The sequence below is a fragment of the Lissotriton vulgaris genome, chromosome 4_1, assembly GCF_964263255.1.
Source record: "Lissotriton vulgaris chromosome 4_1, aLisVul1.2, whole genome shotgun sequence".
Classification (NCBI taxonomy): domain Eukaryota; kingdom Metazoa; phylum Chordata; class Amphibia; order Caudata; family Salamandridae; genus Lissotriton; species Lissotriton vulgaris.
The window spans coordinates 572,064,693-572,088,399 of record NC_141691.1 but is presented as its reverse complement, the minus strand read 5'-3'; the positions used below and the strand labels follow the sequence as shown (position 1 = coordinate 572,088,399).

Here is a 23,707-nt window from a genome sequence, read left to right as displayed (position 1 = left end):
CTGCCGCAGATTGGCGTATTGCAGCAGCTAAAGGTTCCATTGCGAGAAGGAAAAGAAGAGGGGAAAGTGGACAGCCTTGGCGAGTACCTCGTCAGATTGGAAATGGAGTAGAAAGGAAACCGCTGCAGTTGACTTGAGCTGATGGATTATCATAAAGCAGTCGCACTTTATCTATAAATTGATCGCCTAATCCAAACCTTTGCATGATGGTAAAAAGATACTCCCACTCAATGCGATCAAATGCTTTTTCAGCGTCCAGAGACAGAAGTAGGGCATCATCAGCAAGATGTTTAGCTGACCATAAAGCATGAGATAGAGTACGTAAATGATTCCGAAATGACCGACCGGGAACAAAACCTACCTGCGAGTTGTGGATTAAAGAAGGCAATACTTTACAAAGCCGTGATGCAAGAATACTAGCAAGTATCTTAACATCAGAATTTAAAAGAGATATGGGCCGATAACTGCCGCATAAACAAAGGATCTTTACCAGGTTTTGGTAAAACAGCTATAATGACCTTGTTGGAAAGAGATCCGAGAGAAGACTGCTCCACTGCTTCCCCAAATGCAGCATGTAAAGTGTCAATCATACTGTGACCAGTCCACTTAAAAAATTCAGGAGGAAAATCATCATCACCCGGAGCTTTATGATAAGGTAAGGCAGTTATAGCCGAGGATATTTTGTCTTTCGTAATGACACCATCAAGTAGGGCTCTACCTTCATCAGAGAGTCGTGGGAGATGCACCGCGTCTAGAAACGAGGACATTTGAAGTGTATCTATATGAGTGCTTGGAGAGTAAAGAGATATATAAAATGAGGCAAATTCTTCAACAATTTCTTGTGGCCGAGTAATTATATCTCCACAACTTGATTTAATAGCTGGAATCACCATAGCGGCTTCCCTCTGGCGGAGTTGCGCAGCCAATAACCGGCCAGCCTTTTCCCCCTGTTCGTAATGACGTCCTTTCATCTTTTGCAAGGCATATTCAGCCTTAGAGGTAAAAAGACTATTAAGGGACATACGTGCCTGCTCTAACAATTCATGGTTCTGGAGAGTTGGCTTTGAAACATATCATTGAGAGAGTCGACGAATATTGTTCTCCCGATCAGCCTGTTTAATAGCATTTTTTTTGTTATGAAGAGCAGCATCCTGCATGAGTTGACCTCTAATGGTAGCCTTAGCAGCTGCCCAAACCATTCTCTTAGAGGAAATTAAGTCCTTGTTAATAGCGAGGTAATTTTGGAGGTGCGATTGTAAAAGAAGTTTACCTGCTGGAGTTTTATGTTTGTTTACATTCAGGCGCCATGGCTTGCGTCCCGGGCTGGAGAGACCCAAATCTAGAGATAATAAAACAGGAGAATGATCAGATATGGCTGCGTCCAAGATCTGTGACCGTGTAACCAATTGGACTGCTTGTGGCGAAAGAAGAAAATAATCAAGACGTGAGAATGTGCCGTGTGTGGAAGAAAAGAACGTGTATTCTTTGTCCTGGGGATGACTGAGTCTCCAATGATCAACAAGACCAATGTCAGCAAGAATATCCCGTAGAATGGCTCTATCAGAAGCAATGACAGTGTCAAGGCAACCTGTTCTATCAAGGACAGGGTCTAGTGCCAGATTCCAGTCTCCTCCAATGAGGAATTGAGAAGCATTTATTTCTGTGAGAAGGCGATTCAGGCGAAGGAAAATTTGTTTTTTGGGACCTAGTGGTGCATAAACGGAACCAAGACAGATAAAAGAGTTCCCAATTTTCAGCTTAACAAACACATACCGACCTTCCGGGTCAGACCATGTTTTGGAAATCGTGAAAGGGAGTGACTTCCGAAAAAGGATGGCTACCCCACACTTACGAACAGGGTTAGGGTTGGCGGGATCAGGCTTGGAAACACTACTATGAATAACTTTACCAACCCAATCTCTGCTGAGTTTACTAGATTCAACATCATCCAAATGTGTTTCCTGCAGCAAAGCAACATCCAGATGTTTAGAGTGCAAATATGAAAGGACTTTCTTGCGTTTTATATAATGAGTAAGGCCATGGACATTCCAGGAAACCACTGTTAACGGATGAGTAGAAGACATGATAATAAGATTCAAAAGAAGAAGGAAGATGTCACTCTGGGAAATAGAAAACAAAGCGTGTAGAGGTTGGTAATATTGATAGAAGAGGAAAAGAAAAAGAAAGGGAAAAGAGAAGAAAAAGAAAAAAGGGTAATTTAGAAAAGCAGAGTGAGTATCTGAAATAGATAGAGTAGGTAGAAATAGAGGGAAGCAAGTAGTAAAGATGGGAATAGAACAAAAATGAGAAAAGGGAAAAGAGAACCTAGACTGTTAACTACGGGTCTGGGCGCACCAAAAGCAGCGCCAAGGGGGTGGGACCCCTTCAGAGGAAAGAAAAATGAGGATCTAGGGGGCAAAGGATAATATGGAATATATGAATCGCAATGGATTAAAATTATGTTATCAAAGTCGAAATAAACCCCAAGAGAACATCATGAAACATAGTCAGGAAAGAGAGAGATTCATGAAAACGCGTTGCTAGAATCACAGGATACAAGAATAATATGATGATAAGGAATGAACCCCCCCCCCCCAGGTGAGCGAGGTATAAGAAAAACATGGCACACAACAGAAGAAAAATGAAAGATCAAATAGAAAAGGAAAAACAAGATATAAAAAGGGAAACATAGACGATAATGTCAAATAAAGGGAGGAAAAGAGGTAGGGAACAGAAGAAGAAGGAGGGAGTAAACACAGATGATAGTGCATGGGGGAGGACATAGAAAAAATAAATGTACCGTGTGTAGCTTAACAGTATTAACAGCATCATAAGGAAGGGGACGAACGAAAAAAAAAATAATCACTCCCTATGCAAGAGGCAACATCTACGTAAGTAACACATGAGAAGCAAGGCCTGAAAGTGGCTGAATACTCTTTGAAAATAATGCAAAAAAAATATTTTTGTTTGAAAAAATTACAAAATAACAAGAAGATATAGATCATAATGTAAGACATAAATCAAAAAACAACCACATAATATAATGCATTAGATCTTCAAACAGCTAGGCGAACATCAAAAATATCACTAATAGAAAAATAGAGTGAAGAAAATATGAAAGAGAAAGAACGAAAAGAAACAAATCGAACAATGCCATTTAAAAAGAAGAAAAGAAATAAAAAGTAGAGGAAGAAAGAGAAACACAGAAAGTGATGCAGAAGAAGAGAAGCAAAAGAAAATGATGAAGCTTAACCTAAACACATGAAACAAGAAAACAAATGGATATCATGCAAGAACGTAATAACTAATGAATGAAACATACAGTAACAAGCGTAACAACAACAACATCATCATAGGGATAGAAATGAACAGAGAGAAGGAGAAGCCCCCCCCGCCCCCATGGAGGAGGCAATACCTATGCAGTATACAATAAGTAGAACATGGAAATGGATAAACATCTTCAAAACTGGAAATGTAGTACAATTAGGAAATATAGAAGAACAGAAAGGCCGAGAGCACAAAAGATAACATGAAGTAGAAGTGACCAAATCATGCAATGCATTGAATCCCAACTGGCGAATTAGACTTATCTCTTTGCTGTGTGTTAGTGAGGGAGGAGACAGACTGTAGAGCTGAATCCCTATCATCTTGAGAGCGAGGCAGATGGGTGATATCCCTGCCACGATGCCTGGAATCAATAGAGGTGTTGAAATGAGACGTTGGTAAATTTGTAGAGGAAGTCTTGGAGGGAGGAGGTGGAGCAGAGGAAGAAGATTGAGTTTCCATATCATTGGATTTAATATCATAATATCATCCAAAAACTGCTGGAGAAGTGCAGGATCGTAGAAGTCCTTGGAGTCGCCATTTCTAGTAATACGAAAACGTGCAAGCTCAAATAATCTGTATTTGATCTCTATATGACGTAATTGGGGCCGTATGGAAAGAAACGCCTTCTGTCGCTCGTTTGTTTCCTTAGAAAAGTCTGCAGCCATATGAATGGTATGACCTTGAAATAGAAAGGAGCCACGTGAACGAGTCAATGATAAGATCTGTCTAGTTTGTTCATGCTGGAGGAAACAGGCAATGATTGGTCTGGGTCGTGCAGAGGCACCAGGACGTGGAGGACCCAACCTATGAGCACGTTGGATCTCAAGAGGAGGAGCAAAAGAAATAAAAAAAAACGGATATTATCTCTACAACTGCGATCTTCCAAATCGATGATCTTACTATGTAGAAAGAGTAGGTCTTGATCTGAACCCTGAACAGAATCCAGTCGACTTTCCATATCCGTTATTTTAGAGTCAATGGTGTTAATCCGTGTATGGAAAGTAGTGAGATCTGCCCTGATAGACTTAGTTTCTGCAGCCACTGACGTAATGGTAATATCCAAATCCTCCAGAAAGTTCTTGCAAAATGCGTTGCATAGTATCTGACAAGGACTTGTTGCTCTGAAGGGATGCAGCATGTGAGGAAGGAGGCAACGTAGAGCCATTACCTTTAATTGACGAAGTAGTAGGTTGTTTTACCACATCAGTGAAAAGCGTCTGCTTAGGGCCACGACCACCATTTCTATTATTAGGCATTGCGGTGCACCGTCGTAGTGGTGGTCTACAATATCGAATTGATTAAATATTGGAATAGGAGGCAATGATGAAACTAATGGTGCATCAAACGTACAGTTAATGCTTGAAGTTGGAAAAAAAACCACAACAAAATTGTCACAAACAACAAATATTGTTGCACCAATCCAATGCAATACTGAAGTAATAAATGTGCATACCAAGACTACCTTAGAGACACAGCATGTGAGTGCGGTAAAGGAGAGTGGCAGCAGACCAACAATACTATGGGACTAAATTGTAGAAAAGCATTAAGGTCTATACATCTTGAGAAAGTACATCTCTAAATAGAAAGGCAGCACATGAAAGTGAAACCCCGGCCCACTCACAAAAAGGCAGGTAGAATAAAACATAAGCTTAGAGCATTGGCGCGAAAAGTAATGACGATAAATAAATTCCAGGCAGTCTCAAAGGTGGTACGCATTATAAGTTTAGAGTGAGAGAGACAGCCTGAAATAATAAAAATGAAGAAAAAGTCAGGAATTCGATGAAGGTAAGTAGTATTGCACCAAATGTCTCATGAACCAGCAAAAATACAGCGTCAAAATCCAATTAAGGGGTTAAGTAAAGTCACCAACTGTCTTGGAAGGCAGCACACTGAGGTATATAAAGCTCATTGGAGAAGGGTCAATAAAAGGCACAATGAGGCAGAACAGCAATTCCTGTAAAAAATACTGCAAATGGCCTCCAGGTAGTGAATACTGTCGTGCAGAAGCAATTCTCAAAGGACTCCTCTACTAACGTTTGAAGAAATCCCCTGATAAATGAATTAACACCTTCGCTGCTAAGGCAATTCCCCTCCTGTGCTGGAAATTGCTATTTTCCTTATTTTATGACGAGCTGGGCTCGTCATCAGCACACGACCACTGTGCACCATGACGAGCCCAGCTCGTCATCAGCATCGAAAGGGTTAAAGGAGGGCGCCGTGTATTAAGAATACACCCAATGTTAAACTCATCCTGTTCTCTGCAAGTTGAGGAGCGCGGCCTCGTCGTCTGAGGGGGCGCGGCCTAAGACATGAAGAAGCCCGGCTCTGGAGTTGGAGGAGGCCCGGCTTACCCTGAGGAAAGGCGCGGCCTCATTAGTGCGTAGTTCACGGTGCGCGCTGCAGGGCAGACGGGCACCTCGCCGATACACCGGAAAATGCAAGGAAGCGGTGCCGGTGAACAACAAAGACCGCCGCTGCTTCAGCAAAGCCCCTGCCTGCATAGGAGCTTAAACGGCAGGATCGAGACCCCCAGGTAAGGGCAAGAAGCTCGTCAGGGGTCCGTCCCTTGGCGAAGCTCTTCCCTCAGGCGGCCATCTCCCTGCATGGCCAGACCACGCCCCTTTAAGAAGATTTCTGAAATGAAACATTGATCACTTCCTCCATAGCAGTTGGAAAAGGTGCTGCAATGGATTATCTGCAGACTGCTGGAATGGGATATAGTATCTTCAACAGCTGTTCAGCGGCTCCTGAGCCAGTCGCAAACAACACACAACACGGCGGCGTGTCACCAACTAGAGTAATAGCTATATTTTCCACTTTACCCTGGAGTGTTCATGATATGTTCTAACATTGATGAAAAACATTCTGCTTAGCCAGGAGTTTGAGAAGAAGAGACGTAGTGCAGCTGGCTCCTCCCATCACAGCACACAGTGTCCATTGCGGTCACCTGCAAATAACCTTCGCCCAAACGCGGATGTTTCTGGGGAGGATTTAGTTCAATGATGCGCCTCATCACTGAGATCACTGAATGATGAGAGCAGGAGCCTAGTAACAGAGCGCCTTCCTGATCTCAGAACTAGTCAGTTGCTCGTGCTCGTGCTTAAGAGGCTAAAAGGCTTGTTATCTTGAGCCGGGGTCAGAAGAACGGCTCAGTTTACAAAGTTAGCTTAGGAAGGTTGGCTGTAATTTGTGAGGTGGTGAGCAGTCTATCAGCGGCCCACTCTGAGATCTGTTTCAGTCACACTTGTGTGCAAATTGTCTAATGCATAGCATTCCAAAGCGGCATGGCCTGTAGGCCTAGTGGCGATAGATTGAAAGATGGCTTGTGGCATCGACTTGCAACTAGATCTGCCATGGAACTGAAAGAACAGCCTGGTGACTGGTGCCCTGACAACCGTGGCATTCTGCATGCCTTTTTTATGAACTGTCAAATGTATAAATGATCAATAAATGGAAAAGAAAACAACCACTTGTCTTTTATTACAACTGCACCCATGTAAAGAACTAATAACAATGGCAGTGGTATGTATTCCTAAGTACAAATACATGGAAAAAAAGAAGCACAGATGTCTATCTTTCCAGCGCCGGTGTTATGAAACAGTTCTGGCTGATAGTGTCTTGAAGCTTGTCTTTTGAGGCTTTGTGATATTAGCAACATTGTGCATAAACTCTACATTAAAGTGCAATAAGTGCAACGTCTCAGATTCCATCTCATAAGGAAGGAGAGACTAAGAGCAGAAAGCAGGTCACATCACCAGCGCGTTGAACAATCCTTGCAGGCACTTTTTGTCTGCTTTGCCACTGTCACTTCGATTTGTACCACATGTGGTAAATATCAGAACTCCCTCTGGATGGGCAAATGAGTGAGATTATATTTTTCCCCTCAATCAAATACTAAGGGCCTGATTTTGATTTGGAATGTGATAGCAAACTCGGTAATGGATTGACCGCACAGATTCTCCAGTTCTACTCTAACACATGCCTTAAATTTTGTCTCACCCACTTCTAATTAAGGAGAAAAAAATCCCACTTCCTCAGCATCATTTGAGACTTCTAAAATGAAGTAATGTATCAGCCATAAATGAAAAATGTTGCAGGTACCTCATACCAATGTAGACATTTGGAAAAAGGTCTTAATAATCCTGAGTTTGAGGACAGCCTTGGTAACCCTGCTCTCCAATGATGTCAATGTTTAAACTAGAAGTCTGGGTTACCAGAAGAGATCGAAAGTCTATACTCCAGAACAGGTCTTCTTGTGTTTATGAAGAACCTAGAATTGTGCAAGACTTGGGCGCAATGTTTTGTAGAATAGCAGACACAGGCCACAATCAAAAAAGATTTGATAGGAAATGTAGTTGTCAGATGGGCATTTACTCCTCATAAGCCCATGGATGTCCTGTATACTTAGATGCTTGGCCCAACAATAAAGGACATCTCCAAATGGACCACATGGGAGAATACAAGACCAGACATATGAATAAGCCCAACTTCTGCTGCTGACGGAGAGCTACCAGAGATATGGAGTGAGAATAGCTTTGGCCCCAAAAGGCTGGGGCTCTTGAAGGATCTGGAGAACTAGGCTAGGGACCTAATTGGACTATAAAGAACCCAGTTACCAACCTAATTTCACACAAGTTCAGAGGCCATTCCTTATGCTCAATGAGGACAAGCTTGTACCAACATATTTGGACAGATGTGGAGTGTTCAAAAATGATTCCAATCTTAAATTTGGTCATAATTCTATCGTCTTCTTGATGTCCTGCGTTCATTAAAATAAGATCTCAAGGAAAATAGTTAAAATTTATTATGCAAGAGTACCACTTTCCAACGAATTTGGCCGTCATTGCTTCTCACTTTCATTATAGCAACTCATTGTACGTAGAAAAACACTTGATTGCTCAATAAAAGCATGGCTTCTGTGAGACCTGTCCTATTTGAACACATTTTCTCTCACCTCTGGAATCCCACTGGATTTCAGTTCATCGCCTCACTAAACTTTCTTTATTTGATATTTCTAATCTACCATACTTAGCCTTAAAGATTTTGCTGCTGGGGTCAGTTTGCACAACAATATTACCTAAGGGCATCTGGAGAAGTCCATATGTTTAGCCAATCGCTATCTGCTCAGTGCCACTGGTTTTCAAAGTAGGCAGAATATTTGCTGTTGTGGTTTCTCCACTTTGAGACATGTTTTCACTATTACTGCATCTCTGAGCTGCCATCAAATCATTTGTAGGATTTTTAACGCTGGTATGTTTCCACTTGGTTGCTTGCTGGTAACGACGTCTGGTAAGAAAGTAGTTAATTGTGGGCATCACAGACTTCCTGCGCTTCTTCTGTACTACTATAGAAACACTTCCATGCAATGTGCCACATAAAACCACTCAATACTCTAAGGAATTTGCACTATACCCGACAATGAATAAGTGCCATTACTGATGTTGAAAGGTAGGAGGTGGCAGTAGAAAGCTATGATGGAAAGCAAACGTAGAAATTAAGAATAAAGAGTGTCTCTCATGCCATCAATAAATGCCAGAGAAAAGCGATCACTGCACTTTTATCCTGGTTCGAATGCCTCATGCTTAGTTTCCACACTCTTTTCTAGTTCTTTCATGTGCCCCAGGCCCTACAAGAGGAGGATCTAAAATATATGTGCATGCTGGAGGTAAATCCCATGAATTTTACTTACTGAGGTTTAATAGGCCAAGGCTGAGAAATAACTGCAGATTCTGCTGTGTTCTGCTCTGCCAAAAAAGAGTTCTGATCGCACTTTGGCACCAGCAGACATTAATCATATTGTGAATGCAATAAAATGGTTCCTTACCAAGAGTAAATACCATAGGAGAATACAAGGCCTATACCCAGTGCCTCTCACTGCACTTCCCCAAACTAAGCTACCGGGGCTTTCCTTATTTCATATATTTTCTTAATATTGCATATTGGATAGCAGTAAAATGACAGAATTAACATGCACAGGGAAAATCAAGTTCATAATTTTACAATCTCCCCTGAGTCATGCTAATCCGGCCCCTGTTATCAGCATTTAATAAGCATGGTTTTATCTGTTATACATTTAAATGAACACAGACACAATATGGAAGTGAATGACATGACACAATATTTTAAAAAATCAAGTCATAAAATGGTTGCCAAAAAATGGTAATGTTTTGTTATTTCATGATTCCTGCGCAACATAACGGTTGCATAATTTAATAATGTAATTACATTTTAGTCTTTCAATCGTTTAAATTTGGACAATTCAACCGAGCTCAACCAAAGAATAAAACTTCAATTGTTTGTTATAAATGCTGCTAGATTTAAAAGCTGTACCAACTAAATACATTTGGAAAGGTGATGGGGCAGGACAGAAACACAGAAATGACTACCTGTGACCCATGAACAAGGGCATGTGTTCTACCTTTGATAAATAACACTGGTTTCAAGATTAATGACAAATGTTCGCTTATTTCTCAGAAAACATAATTGAGACAATTACTATTTTTAACTTCAGAAATAGAAATGTATCTTTCCATTCCAGACCTTGGTCAAGCAATCTTTAGCAGTCACATCATAAATACAACAAGGCAGTGTGAAACGCAACTAAACGGACAAACAGCGCACAACTTAACAACTTCACATTGCAGCAAAAAAACACAGAAGCACAAAAAAGAACAGAACACATCACCAGCACAACAAAATGTCACACAACAAATATGCACAGTTTTATCTCAGAGTCGTATCTAGGCCTTAGGCCACCAGTAGTAGAGGGGTCTGCACTAAGCACTGCCTCAGTTACTATTAAAGACGTGATGGCACCAGTGAAAAATGTTTCGCGATCCAGCCCAAAGCCTTATTAGTCCTCTTCTCACCCCTACATGGCGCGCTGCTTCAGTTCATCTGGATCAGAAACCAAGCAGTGTTACAGAAAGGCCTTAAAACGCTGTTTTCTAAATTTACTCAGCTCTCGCATCATGTTGTTCTGCTGTAGTACCATCAGCATACCAGGCGGTAATGGTTCATAATTGTGTTTTAAAAATAATAAATATATATGCCTATATTTTAGTTTTAGCATTTTGTGTGTTTTTATGCCTAGACAAGACAAAACTCATGGTCCGCTTTGTAATGGATTCTACAGGGATAAGCAGTGCAGACAAAACAAAGACTCAGGATTGGGCAGCTTGTCTCAGTTACTACTAAAATGAAGCAAAAAAACTAAATATTTCTGATGAGTCAACTGTTTGTATAGTTGATTACGCATAGTTTCTGGCCTGAAACATTCGAGTACCAAAAAATGTTAACAAACCATAATTTTGGGACATTTTTTTTAAGTAAATGCTGTCTTTCTAGAATGAGCTATGCAAACATTTCTGCACATGGCTGAATCTTCTTGATAATACTTTCACAAGTGTTTTAGCTATCTGAATTAATTGTTAGGAGTGGGACAGGTTCAAAATGGTTGCCTTCTGTTGCCACTGGTTGTTGTAATTGTCTGGCTAGAAGTTCAATGTTGTGATTGTTTGGTATGGGTGTTGTACTGCCTGTTGCTAGAAGTTGTGAAATTTTCAAGATGACACAGGGGGATGCTTCGAAGAGACCTTCCCTGCTTCATCTAATGATTTTTCCCAAACATATTCATACCATTTGTTCCACCAGAGATAAATATCCACTGGAAGTTGGGGTGTGTTGACGTTTAACACAGCAGTGATATTTCCATTCTTCTTAAGTAACCACTAATAGAAAGAGCTTTAGAAAAGCAAATATGTCTGGGGTTATTTGCTAACACATACAGCATTGCCACATTAGAGCAAGGCACAAGGGATTTAGTTGTAAAGTAACCCATAATGTAGTTCAATGCAAGCATTCAAGTGGAAAAGGAATAATACATCAAAATAGCCAATAGCATTAGGTGAGAAATTAGTACTCTGCTGGGATGAGCCAAAGCAGGATTGACAAAATCTTAAACCAATGGCTGAAAGAGCCTTTTTGAAGTAAACCAATGATTGAATGGGGTCGATCCAAAACCCATTCTATGTATAGTGCTACCAATGGGTCTGTTTGACAACTGTGCTGTCAAAACCAAGGCCTAAAAATGACAGAACCTTCATGACTAGGAGTAAACCATTTGTGTCTTCCAAGTGCTAATACATCACTGAGGCTCTGATAACAATCAGGCCTCAAAATACAATGCAAATTGGGCACCTGCTATTTTGTATTAATAGGTGGTATGCAAATTAGCAGCTGCATAAATCAAGCCCCATTCCAGTGTGACACCTCAAAAGATGGAATAACACAGAGATATTACATGTTACTCCCCATTTCAAGATGTACAAACATGCCTTAAGTGATGGGAGCAAACACCAACAGTTTGTGAACAGATTGTAATCCCATTTAGGGCACAAACTGTTGTTTACACTAAAAAAAGGATTAGCGACCCCATTGGATGGAGTACTAAATATGCTCTAATAAATATAACTTTACTTGTTTTCTCTATCCATTTATGTTTTCATTAAAACATTAATTAAACCTCAAATGTGTTGCTGTACCGAAACCCCCAACATAGTCATCCCCCAAGCAGTTTCTGCTGCTGCACTAAGATATGCTTATTTTGCATCCTGGGAGTACTCAGGGATTCCCTGCATCCAGTTTTTCTTCTATCCTCACATTTACGGCTTCCACAGCACTAGCAGCGCTGTTTAGCATTTAATTTTTGCAAAAGATACTGGTACAGCAGTCCTCTGCACCCTTGATGTCAAGCGTACCCTCATGTATTACATTGATAGGACCAAGCCCTTTTGTAAATGCTCACCAACGATTTGTCGCTTTTACCAAGCCACACAAACAACATGCTCTTTCAGAGGTGGGCGGAGCTAGATGGATTGTCAGACGTGTCAAAACCTGCTACATTAAGGCTAAAAGGACTTTGCCTGCCCCACACAGGCCTCATTCTACTCACAAAAAAGAAGTCACTATGGCTTTCCTCATCAACCCATAGCTGACATATATAAGGGAGCTACCTGGTGTACTCCACACACATTCACCAGACACTACTGTTTGGATATTTGATCATGCCAACAGGCTAGAGTTGGCAAAGAAACTCTCTTTTAATCCTATGAAACATACTCTGGCTAACCACTTTGGAGAGTAGTGCTTAACAGTCTATGCAAAGCATGTGTATCGACAGGCATCTCCCTTGGTAATGAGAACAGATCAGAAGTGTGTCTCAGTCTGAGGCCAGCACACAAATTATCTGACTGGAAACTTTGTGTTCAAATGTCCGCGAAATCTAGCCAGCAACAGGGACATAATGCTTCTCCAGGATGGTAGGATCCTACACATTTTGATGGTTGACCATATGGTTGGCAAAACACCCAGCTTTGACCACCATAGAGTAATAGGTACTGGAGCCCTAAGCCAGGATATAGTTCATTCTTTGTCATCTTGACTCTGTTCACCAATGTAGGATAATAGACGCTGGTCAAGGGTATCATAACTGCTGTACAGCAGCCCTCCCTCTAATGGACCTAAGTCTGGGAAACTGAGAAGACCTGTGAAGAGATGGAGAGTGTAACCTACTTGAACAAGGAAGTGGCCTGCACCAGCCAGGAGAAGCCATCACAAGGTGCTACTCAAAGGAAAATACACCTGTAGAACTCTACTTCTGGACTGAAGTAGTAAGCATGCACTATCCTCAACCTAACCTATCCTGTGTGTCCAGGATGCCTAGATTTCCCTTTCTTCCACCCACGAAGAATCATGAAGCACTCAGCCTTTACATTCCCTTTGATAACCCTAGAAAATGTTTTCATTCTTGGTAATCATTTAAAAAATACACTTTTAGCCCAGAGATTCCACATATATCACAGGCTGTAGTTCGAATCATAACAGATATGGTCCAAGATGACCCTGGTTGGCCCAGTGACTCACATGAGCGTCACACAGCTTGAAAAATGTAACTGTAGCTGGTAGATTTTGAAACCCACTAAGAGAAAAAAAGAACCCTAGTACCAAGGCAATAGGTTCCACCTCATTTGTCAGCAAGCCTATGGAAAGCAAGGACTTCAAGTTGGGCCCTGAAATAGTAACGCAATAGTATTTACTCAATATTTGCGCACTGTGTACATAACTGAAGACTAGTGCCTATACAACGGGTCACCTGGACATCACAAATAGTTGCACAGAGAGAATCAAAGTCTTTTTAGGTTAGGTTCTGAGCCTTTTCAAAAGTGGATTTTTGCCTGTACATTGTTAGTGGGGATCCCTTTTATCCTAGTCCCACTCATTTTTAGGGGTGGCACCTTATATTCCAGTGGTGGTACCAGTGTGGACCAAAGATCAAGAAAGACTCCTCACCCATTCTTGAGCACTGATTTCAAGAGTAAGCGCACAGTAAACCAAATAATCCAAACACGTTCTAAAGTTTCTTCCGTCAACTTGAACAAAGCAGCCAATGTTATCAGCTTCTGCCACACAGAGCTGAAACATTATAGAAAATGTAGGCTTATTTCCAGTCCTCGAATGTGACAGCACCTTCTGATTTTCTAAGTTTATCTTATTTTGAGCAGAACTATTTATTTACTCGTTGATAACATGATTTTCTTTCTCTAAAGCACTGAGTAAACATTGGCATTTAGTACTATGTACTGTATTTTGTAGGGTTGGGCAGAATGTTTCAGTCTGCCCACAAAGTTGGCAGAATTTTGGCCATTCCTCATTACTCTTTGATGCGCCATTCTAACCAAATTCCCCCAATCACCAAGTAGCAGAATTTTCCTCCCACGAGGCTCCAGAAAATGTAAGCTGGCGCACCTGAGCGGGACTTGGCATTCCCTAGTGTGACTTTCTAAAGCAGGCAGTCATGAGCAGTCACAAGCGATCACGGTCAGAGGGCTGCGGTTCGAGTACACTTGCTGCTGCTTAAGTAGATTTTCTACTCGAGTGGCAGCAAAATCAACTCCAATGGCTGCGCACTCCTTCCCAACGAATTGTGCTGTTCATGATGATTTTTAGTGCGACTTGAGCTACCGGTGCTAAATTGCAGTGTAAGCAGCGCAAGCTGCATAATTTCCACCTGTTGGCAGAACTCCGTGGAATCTCACAGAGTTTTTCTGTAACTCTGCAGAATTCCACAGAGACAAATTCTAAGTTCCAACCACCCCTGTTATTATATTGAACATCGTTTTTTGGCTGCCTGACCCCCTTTACTGTAAGAGAGTCAAATGCCCCAATGGGGAAACATAGTTATGCATTAGTATTGTGGCCCTCAAAGACTTGCAGCAAATCACATTACCCACACTCTACTTTCCATCAACTGAATGACATGCTGACTTTCAAAAGACCCTAGAATTCGCTTCATACTTCACAGCACTTTAAAATAAATGTTTTAATTACCCATGTCATCCTTACTTTGAGAGGGAGGAAAATGTCTATTGGTGCTATAGTGTATGAAGTGCACTAAATAAATGGGTTTATGAACAAAGGGTTATTGGGAGTCCAAGTTCCAAGAGGAGCTGAAGTCTAGTTTAAAATTTAGGGGATCTTTATAAAGTCGTTTCTTCTTTTTTGAGTGGCAAACCAGCAGAGTTTGCCGAAGTAACCCAGAATTGCGTCCAGCATTTCAGCCCATTCTTCTATAATTAGCAGAGTTTGAGTATAATTTCCCCGACTTGGATCTTGGGAGGGCGACTCACAGGAGGCATCATGTGCGTTATGGAAGATGAAAATATGCTGTGCCAAGACTTGAGGGATTGCCAAGCTAACATGGGAAAAACTGGCCAGCCTGCCAGCAGCGCTAGCCGTGATACTGCAATTCTGCAAGCGGAGGTGCATCTGTAGTCATGCCAGCTCTTGGTGCCAGAGAACATGCTCTGCCAGCTGACTTCAAGAGCATCCGCAACTTCAGAGGGAGCTCAGAGCCAAAAGGAAATGCTATAATACTCAGAGGGAAACAGAAAGGGACTTTGAAAAGGGAAAGTAAAGGAAATTAAATAGATTATTGAAAGGGTCGTTTTTCAAATGTTTCTGGTTATGGAATAATTGTGGTCTGTGTCAACCAGTGTTCGGGATTTATTCCATTGGTATGACCAAGAAAAGATGGCCAAGCCCGGATAAAACCGCAAGCTTCACACTGTCCCCAGTGCGTGACTCTGGAAACGAGAGAGGGAAACAAATGCGGGGAAAGATGTTTAGGCGTTATATCATGAACATCTTTTGTGCCTGCACATGAACATCTTTTGTGCCTGCACACAAGTGCAGACTGAATCGTTGCACTCATTTTTAACGGATAGTCATATTTTTGTAACACGTCCTAACGCTGCGAATGTGAGCTGCAGACAGCACAACTCAGAAACTCTAAAAACACAGAGAGAAATTCTGAGTCCAGTCTTCAATCCTGGTTCAACTTTTAAATGTATTCCTCTCTATTGCTATTTGTGCCCCTCACACTATCATGCAGCAAAAGTAAAATGCGGTGCTCTATAAATCTCCTTAATAGATAAACAATAAATAAATAGATTCTTATTGTGGCTGGAGTGCAGTGCTGGTTAGTTGAGTATCTGGATTGGTTGGCTACTTGTTTGGTTGGGTGACAATCAGTACTGGCTATTCAAGGACCTATGGTAGTTGATTTGCATGAGACTGATTACCTAATTTTTTTGGTTGAGTGCATGCCCGAGCTGACTGCATACCTGAGCTAGTTGATTATCTATGCTTGGCTTTTGAGAGCCAGGGCTGGATAATTGGCAACCCATGTAGATTGGTTGAGTATCTTTGCTGACTGATTGAGTACCCTTCATGGTTAGGTGAGAGGAAGATAATTCACAGCTGCTGGCCTAAACCTTTGCCTAAATAGTGCATGGCTGCTGCTCGTTAGAGTGCAGCTAATGTGTAGGGTGTTTCCAACTCAGCGGCGGCTCCTCATCTAAGGCAGAGGAGGGTCGCCCCACTGCTTAAAGCAGTGCAGATGAAAAATAAAATGATCGTAACAGGAAGTTATTATCATTTTATTTTTAGTATTGCAGTTGCACTGCAGCCAGGTTGTTAGGCGGGGCGAGCCGGACTCCCCTGACATCGAGGGAGGAGGTGTGGTGGCTGCACCTTAAGTGCTAATGACAGTTTGATCGGCCGTCTCGGGCCGGCCAAACAGTCATGAGCAACTTTGCATATTCTCCACAGGCTGCATTGTAAGCCTGGGTGGAGAAGATGCACTGCCTCTCAGTCCCTTTCTGAGTGTCGAACCACGGCACTCAGACCAATCACAATACTGCTGTAAGGCAGCATTGTGATTGGTCAGGGGGTTCTGGGTAGCTGTGTGCTTCCTAGTTCCTGCTGGAGGAGATGCAGTGGCTGTCAAAGGCGACCATCAAGTAATAATTGTTCTTTTTTTCTTTTCGAAACCCCTCCCTCCTTACCTCCCCCATCCTCACCACGTTCCCTACCAGCCGCCACTGGCATTACTTAATTTCAATGAAAGGCTGAATATGTCTACCTGGATTTAAATCTCTGATAGCACAGCCATTGACGCAAATGGAGAATCAACCTACTTAGCTACCTTGAAGGCCATCATTGAAGTCCTGTGTAGTTTCCTTTGCATTTTGCTGTTCCTTAACATTTTTACCAAATCAAGGAGGCTTGCTCAGTTTATTTGCGCCTACCTAGCAGGGGCTGACCCTAAAATATTAACAAATGTTTCCCTTGAATTACAGGATGAGGGTATCCTCCCATGTGCATCTTGTTTGTTTTCCCATCCCCGAGCATAGCTATAACAAGCCCAACAGAGTGGGCAGCGGGCAATTTTTTTTTTTACCTTGCAGCTGTGGAGGGGCAGGCGTGGCGGTCGGCCGAGGGGGGCGGGGTCAGGGGTGGGGGTTGTGTTGCAGGTAATGTAGCGCGGGGGCAAAAAAACCAAAAAAACACAAATTTACCTTGAGCCCGGTCTCGCGTTGTTTCTCCTGTCTCCGACTAATAAGAAGCAGGCTGCAGCGTTGTGACTGGTCTGAGCACCATGACAGGGCGCTCAGCCAGGGTTTGGAGGGGTTGGCATGTTTTCCATGCAGGCTATAATGCCTCCTGCATGGGGAACAGGGAAGTGAGCATGACAGGTTTGGGCGCCCCAAAAGGGCTGACCAAATAGTCATTACACACTTAGGAGTGGGCAAAACACTCCTCCCCTGCTCCGTGAGCAGAGCAGAGCAGCCCTGCCCACCCGCAAGCAAAGTCGCAGGACACGTCACAAAGCATAAAATGATATTAAGAAAGTTATTATAAATGTATGTTTCTCTTCTTAACGCTGCTTAAAAGCAGTGGGGCGACGCTCCTCCGCCATAGCTTAGGAGCCGCCCCTGCTTTACAGCCTAAACATAGGAATAGCATGTCAGTCACAATGCAGAATAATTGGAAACAAATGCACATGAGAGAAGTCACTGTCATTAGAATTGGGCCTCGTTATATAACAGCGGCCTCCCTCCATGTTGAATGCGCTCACTCACCGTGGCGGCTTCAGAATTGCCATGCAATACTTCCACAGCTCGCAGTCTGGTGTCAACCTCTGCCTTGGCCCTTGTCATGAGCTGTATGACAGAGGAGCTGTCCTGTAAGGCGACAAGAACAGAGAGTTAAGGAAAAGACCCACTCAAAATCATTCATCTTAATTACACAAAAGAAAACGAAGCTGCATAAAACGTAGCCAAACCACAGGAACTTTAACACAATATTTAAACAAACAAACTTGCATTTAGGTGTGAGTTTCTTTGTTCATGTACTTTAACGCTAGACATCTGAGAAAGAATATATATTTTTAATGAATAAAATGACGATTTTCTCTTTGGTATCTTTGATCACAGTGAGACAAGGAGGAGCAGAATTACACTAAGAATGATCCCAAGTTAAAAACAAACTTTGTACAGTTAAAAAGTAGGGTTCCAAGAGAAGAATAAACAATTAAATATTGCTAAAATATTTTACTAAAGAATTTTGATTCTGTGTGTTAACCTTTTCCGCTATGTTCTAAGTTATCGATTAGTTACTAAAAACATTAAAATACGGTATTTCCCAGTGTATGCATGGAATGTCTTCTGATGCGTTGTGAGCTCAGCTGTCACATTACACAACCCATGCTTACTTTTGAGTCTGATGAAAAAGGTATACCCTTATATTATACAACTTTTCAAAGCTCTGCTCCCTGCTTGTTAAAGTGGACTCTTATGCATTCCAGTTACTGATGGCCATTTTACATTTTATTCATCTTGCTTCTGTTTGCAAAGACTGCAGAATCCTTGAATGTGGAAGTGGTAGCATCTTTCAGCTTCTTAAAAATATCTCTACCACAACATCTTATGCTACAAGGCCACACACCTTTTTCCTCAGCATCAACATGACAGTGGAAATGAGGATGCAAAATATATTTAGCTTACTCCTATCAGTCTGTGCATCCCAGTTTGGCAGAAGCATGAACAACAAAGCATGAATGTAATGATCAACCTTCACAACACCACTGTGTCTCCATGGGGTACTTACACATGTCTAGCATTGAGAAAGATATTCCTGACTACGAGGGGCAACATCTGATCTGACTGCTCTCATTAGTGAAGATGTGGTGGATCTTTGCCTCTGGAGGGTGCGGTACTGTCCTTCTACTGGTCTCTGTGCATGGGTATAGGCAGGGCTATTGGAATTATACGATTGTGTGGTTGCGGCGATTGCCCCATAATTAGGCATTTGCCACATAAGACATCATCTGCTGCATAATCGGCAGATTTTAACCAAATAAAAACAGTTTCTAGTTCAAACACTTCAAAAGTACTAAAGATGCAGCAACATATGTTGCTACATAGTGAAAGGCGCTTTGTAAAGCTGGAATGGTCAACTTACTGTTTCTAATTGTTACATTGTGGGGTTAAATTGGTACTAATGGGGTTCATTCAAAGCCCAGCCAGTGTTACCAAGTTTAAAAATGACAAATACATGAAGTAATACTATTAAAAAATGTGCATTATGCCGCCTAATTTGCCTATTTCTGCCTTATAATTTACTTGACCCTGCCACATAATTCGGCCCTCTCCTGCCGCATGATTCCAGTGGCCCTGGGTGTAGCTGTGCTCAACCTGCATTTCTATAACTGGGACTATGTTTTTTATTGCATTGCTGATTGCCGCCGCTAGAGGGGGTGCCTGTAAATTCAATCTACGAGAAGGATTGGTTTACTTATAATTCTTTGTACGTGATTGATGGTGCTGCTGAAATCAAATTTCAGAGACGTGTATATATTGCACCCCCCCCCTTCCTCCCCACAAAGGCTGACTGTGCTAAAGTTAGACTAAACAAAGATGCTAGAGAACAGCAAATATATACACATCAACAATACTCTCAAAAATAAAAGAAGACAATACTAAAATTGTGTTTCTGTATTAAAATGAAGAATCAAGGCAGTATTTAAAAAACCATAACAGTCTCATCAATGTTAACAACAAAATAACGAACTATGAGCTTAAAAATTTCCCATAAAACGCATCATTTAGGCTGTAGAACTAAAGCCTGTTGGTATCATTGGATGTTTATACTTATATGAGAAGGTCTTGCCTTTTCGTTCAAAACAAGTGACCCCAAATGTGGCCCTAAGAATATTTTTCATTTAGTGTGCAATTTTCTGTTTTGGGGTTCTCTTCCATTTGGATAAGACTGCCCTAAAATGTTATTTTTTCGATCTTTATTATGGTTTTGAGTTTAGATATAGAAAGCACAAATAACATACAGTGGTGATTTAAGTGTGTGCTTTATTAATTCCTCAGTGAAATGGTTCTGTTTTCTCACAGGCTGTGGACTAGGATTTAAGCCAACCCAAGTCTTTCATTTTTAACTAATTAACAACTTGCTTTATAGGGAGTTACAGACAGTTTTTCCTTCTGTCTTTCCTCCTGTCTTTAGGATGTTTAATTACATGTACATCAACCACAGGTTAAAGAAATCCCCTTTAGGGGTATCCATATAGTAGTTTCCAAAGCTCTTTTTTCATGGCTATGAGGTCAAAGTGGGGAGGCGGAAAACGAGACATACATGTTTAACATGGCACCCTGTTATTTTTGATCATAGATGGTCAAATATCTCCCTGGTTCTCAAAATATCTTTACATTAAAAGTAAATGTATGAGAAAACTCGGATGCAAATTCACTCTCTATTCAAACTGTCTAGACTTTGGGCTGCTCAAGAGAAGCTACAAATCTCAAATTTTAAGAGCAAAAGAAGATCAGGTGAAAACTCTTACAGGCACCTGCTTTGGGATCATGCAGATGTTTTGAAAGATTTTTCCCTGGATCCCACTAAACAACAGAAAGACCCTCAATCAGTCACTTCTAATTAGTTGCATGGACTATGGAAACGCTTTGTTGGTGGGAATTAGGGAAGACTTGATATCTAGATTACAGGTAGTACAGAATACAACAGCAAGGCTTGCCTTCAATAAGCCATCATTAACTCTTCCCTGCCTCTCCTACACCAACTCCATTGGCTCCCGGTTAGGAAACAAGCCCTTTTCAAGCTGTTGTGCAAGACTTTCAAAGCTCTACATGGTCTGGGTCTAGTTTACATGAGGAACAAAATAGGATGCTATCAACCTGGACGGTGTCTTAGGTCCAGTAACCGGTGCCTGATGTGCAGCCAGAGAATCAGGAAAGTCAAAATGGGTGGCCGTGCCTTCTCCTATCTAGCCCCCAAACATTGGTATGAGCTTCCTGAACAAATACGGTCCTGCCGCAGCCTGCCACAATTTAAGAAGATGCTTAAGACATGGCTATTCCAAGCGAGTTTGTTACATTAGACCTCCTCCATGGCGCCAAGAGATCCCCTTGGGAATGATTTGTGCGCCTTACAAATGAGTGTAATGATAATAACAATAATAATAATAATAATAATAAAAGGCAAGTTGTAGGTAACCTTTCTTTGTGTGCAAAAGGTCATATTCACAGAATCAGGCAGTTTGTGACCTAATAAGGCTTTTCTGTATGTATAAACCAACATTGCTCTTCGGTAACATGTTACCAAATACCAATTTGGGTTTGTATACTAAGTCCAAATTGGTATTTGGAAGTATTTGGAAGAGGTGCATTTAAGGTGTCCCTTCCAAAAACCAATTTGCATTGGTATGTATCAATGTTTTCTGACAGAATTCAGTTAGCAAAACGTTAATTCGAGCCATTCACAAATTGGAAGTGGTTCCTAAAGGAACCCTTCACCTTTGTAAATGTTGACAAAATCTTTTCTCTCTTAAAAATTAAACAAACTGTTTGATGTTTATTTTCTAGCGGATCCCATTTTTCCTTTAAAGTAAACAGATTAATTTAAAAAGATTTTTTTTGTTGTTTCTTTTTATTGAAAGTTATAAACAAAGCAAGGCAATGAAGTACAGTTTACAAAATACCAGTTAAAACGAGGAAGGAACAACACAGTACAGAATAATTTGCAATCGGTAATGGGAAGGGAGAGGAGGGAAGAGCAAGTCAGTGCGACATTAAGATAATACTGCAGTGGGAACGTGAGGTGAGGGGGAAAATGGAGCCTCGGCGTTAGTTGTCATGGGAGGAGTGCAGATGTCACCACGGTAACTGTTCCAGGAACCCAATATCTTATTCCATTTCCGGGGTCGCCCCCTGGCAACGTATACAGTTTTCTCCCGAAACATCGCCCAGTCCAGGTTTTCCCTCCATGTTTCAACTGTAGGTGGTTTCTGGGACCCCCATAACTGTGCTATGTCTCTTTTAGAGATCATGTTTCCAAGGGTCACCCACTGAGTCTGTGCCGCATTGTGATCCGTTGGTTCCCACACATTCAACAAACAGAGCCTAGCCTCAGGCAGAAGAGCAACCCCCGTAACTTCCTCCATAGTTTTATGCACCTCATTCCAGAAGACAGTCACAGCACGACACTCCCAGAGAATGTGGAGAAACGTCCCAACCAGCCCGCATCCCCGCTTACACAATCCATCCTCAGAGAATCCCATTCGAACCAGACGGGGGCCAGTAACATAGATCCTATGGAGTATCTTGAGCTGCACTAACCGGAGACGAGCCGGAATCGCGACCTCCTTGGGAGAGGAGATCGCCGACTGCCAGTCCTCGTCATCCAACTCTAGACCATCCTGGGTCCATGAGTCCCGGAGCTGTACCAATAGGTCAGTCCTATCGTTTATTAGTTCTTTGTAAATCAAAGAGATAGTACTGTCCGGCACATGACAATCCAGCACCCTATCCTCGAGCGGGGACGATTCCGGGTTCTTCTCACCATCTGAGATATTACACTGCAAGGCATGGCGGATCTGAAGATATCGAAAGTATTCCCTATCATTTAATTGGAACTCTATCTTCAGCGCCTCAAATGATTTAATACTGTCCTTGACCCATAGGTCACCCACCTTACTAATGCCAATCAGGTCCCACTTCTCGAAGCCTTGGTCTTACACAGGTTCCCAGTCTCTCAAACGCAAAAAGTGGGGTTGCCAGAGTCATGCGATCTTTCCACCCTATCGCATTATTCGCATTACACCACAGACGCACCGCAATCCTCGTAGCTCCCGTCAGATCCCTACCAGCTGACCTAGAGTACAGCGCTCTATAATAATCGCCCCCAGGCAACAACCACCTGTCCATAGTAAACGCGGGGTTAGATTTAGGACCATACATGCAATGATTAATAGCGCTCAGTTGAGACGCCCAGTAATACCGCTTAATGTCAGGGAGAGCGATACCTCCATCGTACCAAGGGAGTGTTAGCTTGGCGTGCACGATACGGGATCTACCGTCCCAAATCAACTTCCTCTGGAGACCGTCCACTGCATGAAAATAGCTAGCTGGAACTATGTCAAGAGTGTTTTGGAGTGCATAGAGGAAACGTGGTAAAGACATCATTATAAAGAGAGCTTCCCCGGCCGAGCGGCGAAAGCGGGAGCTTACGCCAACCCGCCACTTCCGATTTCAACCTATTTAACGGTGGGATCAAATTCTGCTCATAGCGAGCCATAGTGTCCAATGAAATATAAATTCCGAGATACCTAAACCCCAAAAGCATCACCTGGATGGGACAGTTACGTGGAAGAGGGGCGGCCTCACCCGAGAATACATATTAACAGGACTTGGTCCAATTTATGACAAGACCAGAATTCCTACCAAAGGAGGTCAGGACATCGAACAGCACTATCAGTGATTTCCGGGGCGACGTTAGATACAGTAGGATATCATCCGCATAAAGCGAGATACGATCCTCGAAGTCAGGGGACCACTGAATGCCCCTCATCGAGGGTTCCCACCTGATCCATGGAGCCAAGGGCTCGAGGGCCAGAGCAAACAGTAACGGCGACAAGGGACAACCCTGTCTCGTACCTCTCCCCAGACCGAATGGT

At 42.1% G+C, this 23,707-nt stretch overlaps 1 protein-coding gene across 1 annotated transcript in view; it reads right to left on the bottom strand.

Moving 5' to 3' along the window:
• The window catches only part of ITGA9 (integrin subunit alpha 9), an 885,057-nt gene that overhangs the window by 69,246 nt on the left and 792,104 nt on the right, over nucleotides 1-23,707 (bottom strand). Inside the window, exon 26 of the mRNA XM_086964777.1 lies at nucleotides 17,811-17,912. Coding sequence (XP_086820903.1) covers nucleotides 17,811-17,912 — 102 coding nt within the window. The remainder of the gene's footprint in view (nucleotides 1-17,810; nucleotides 17,913-23,707) is intronic.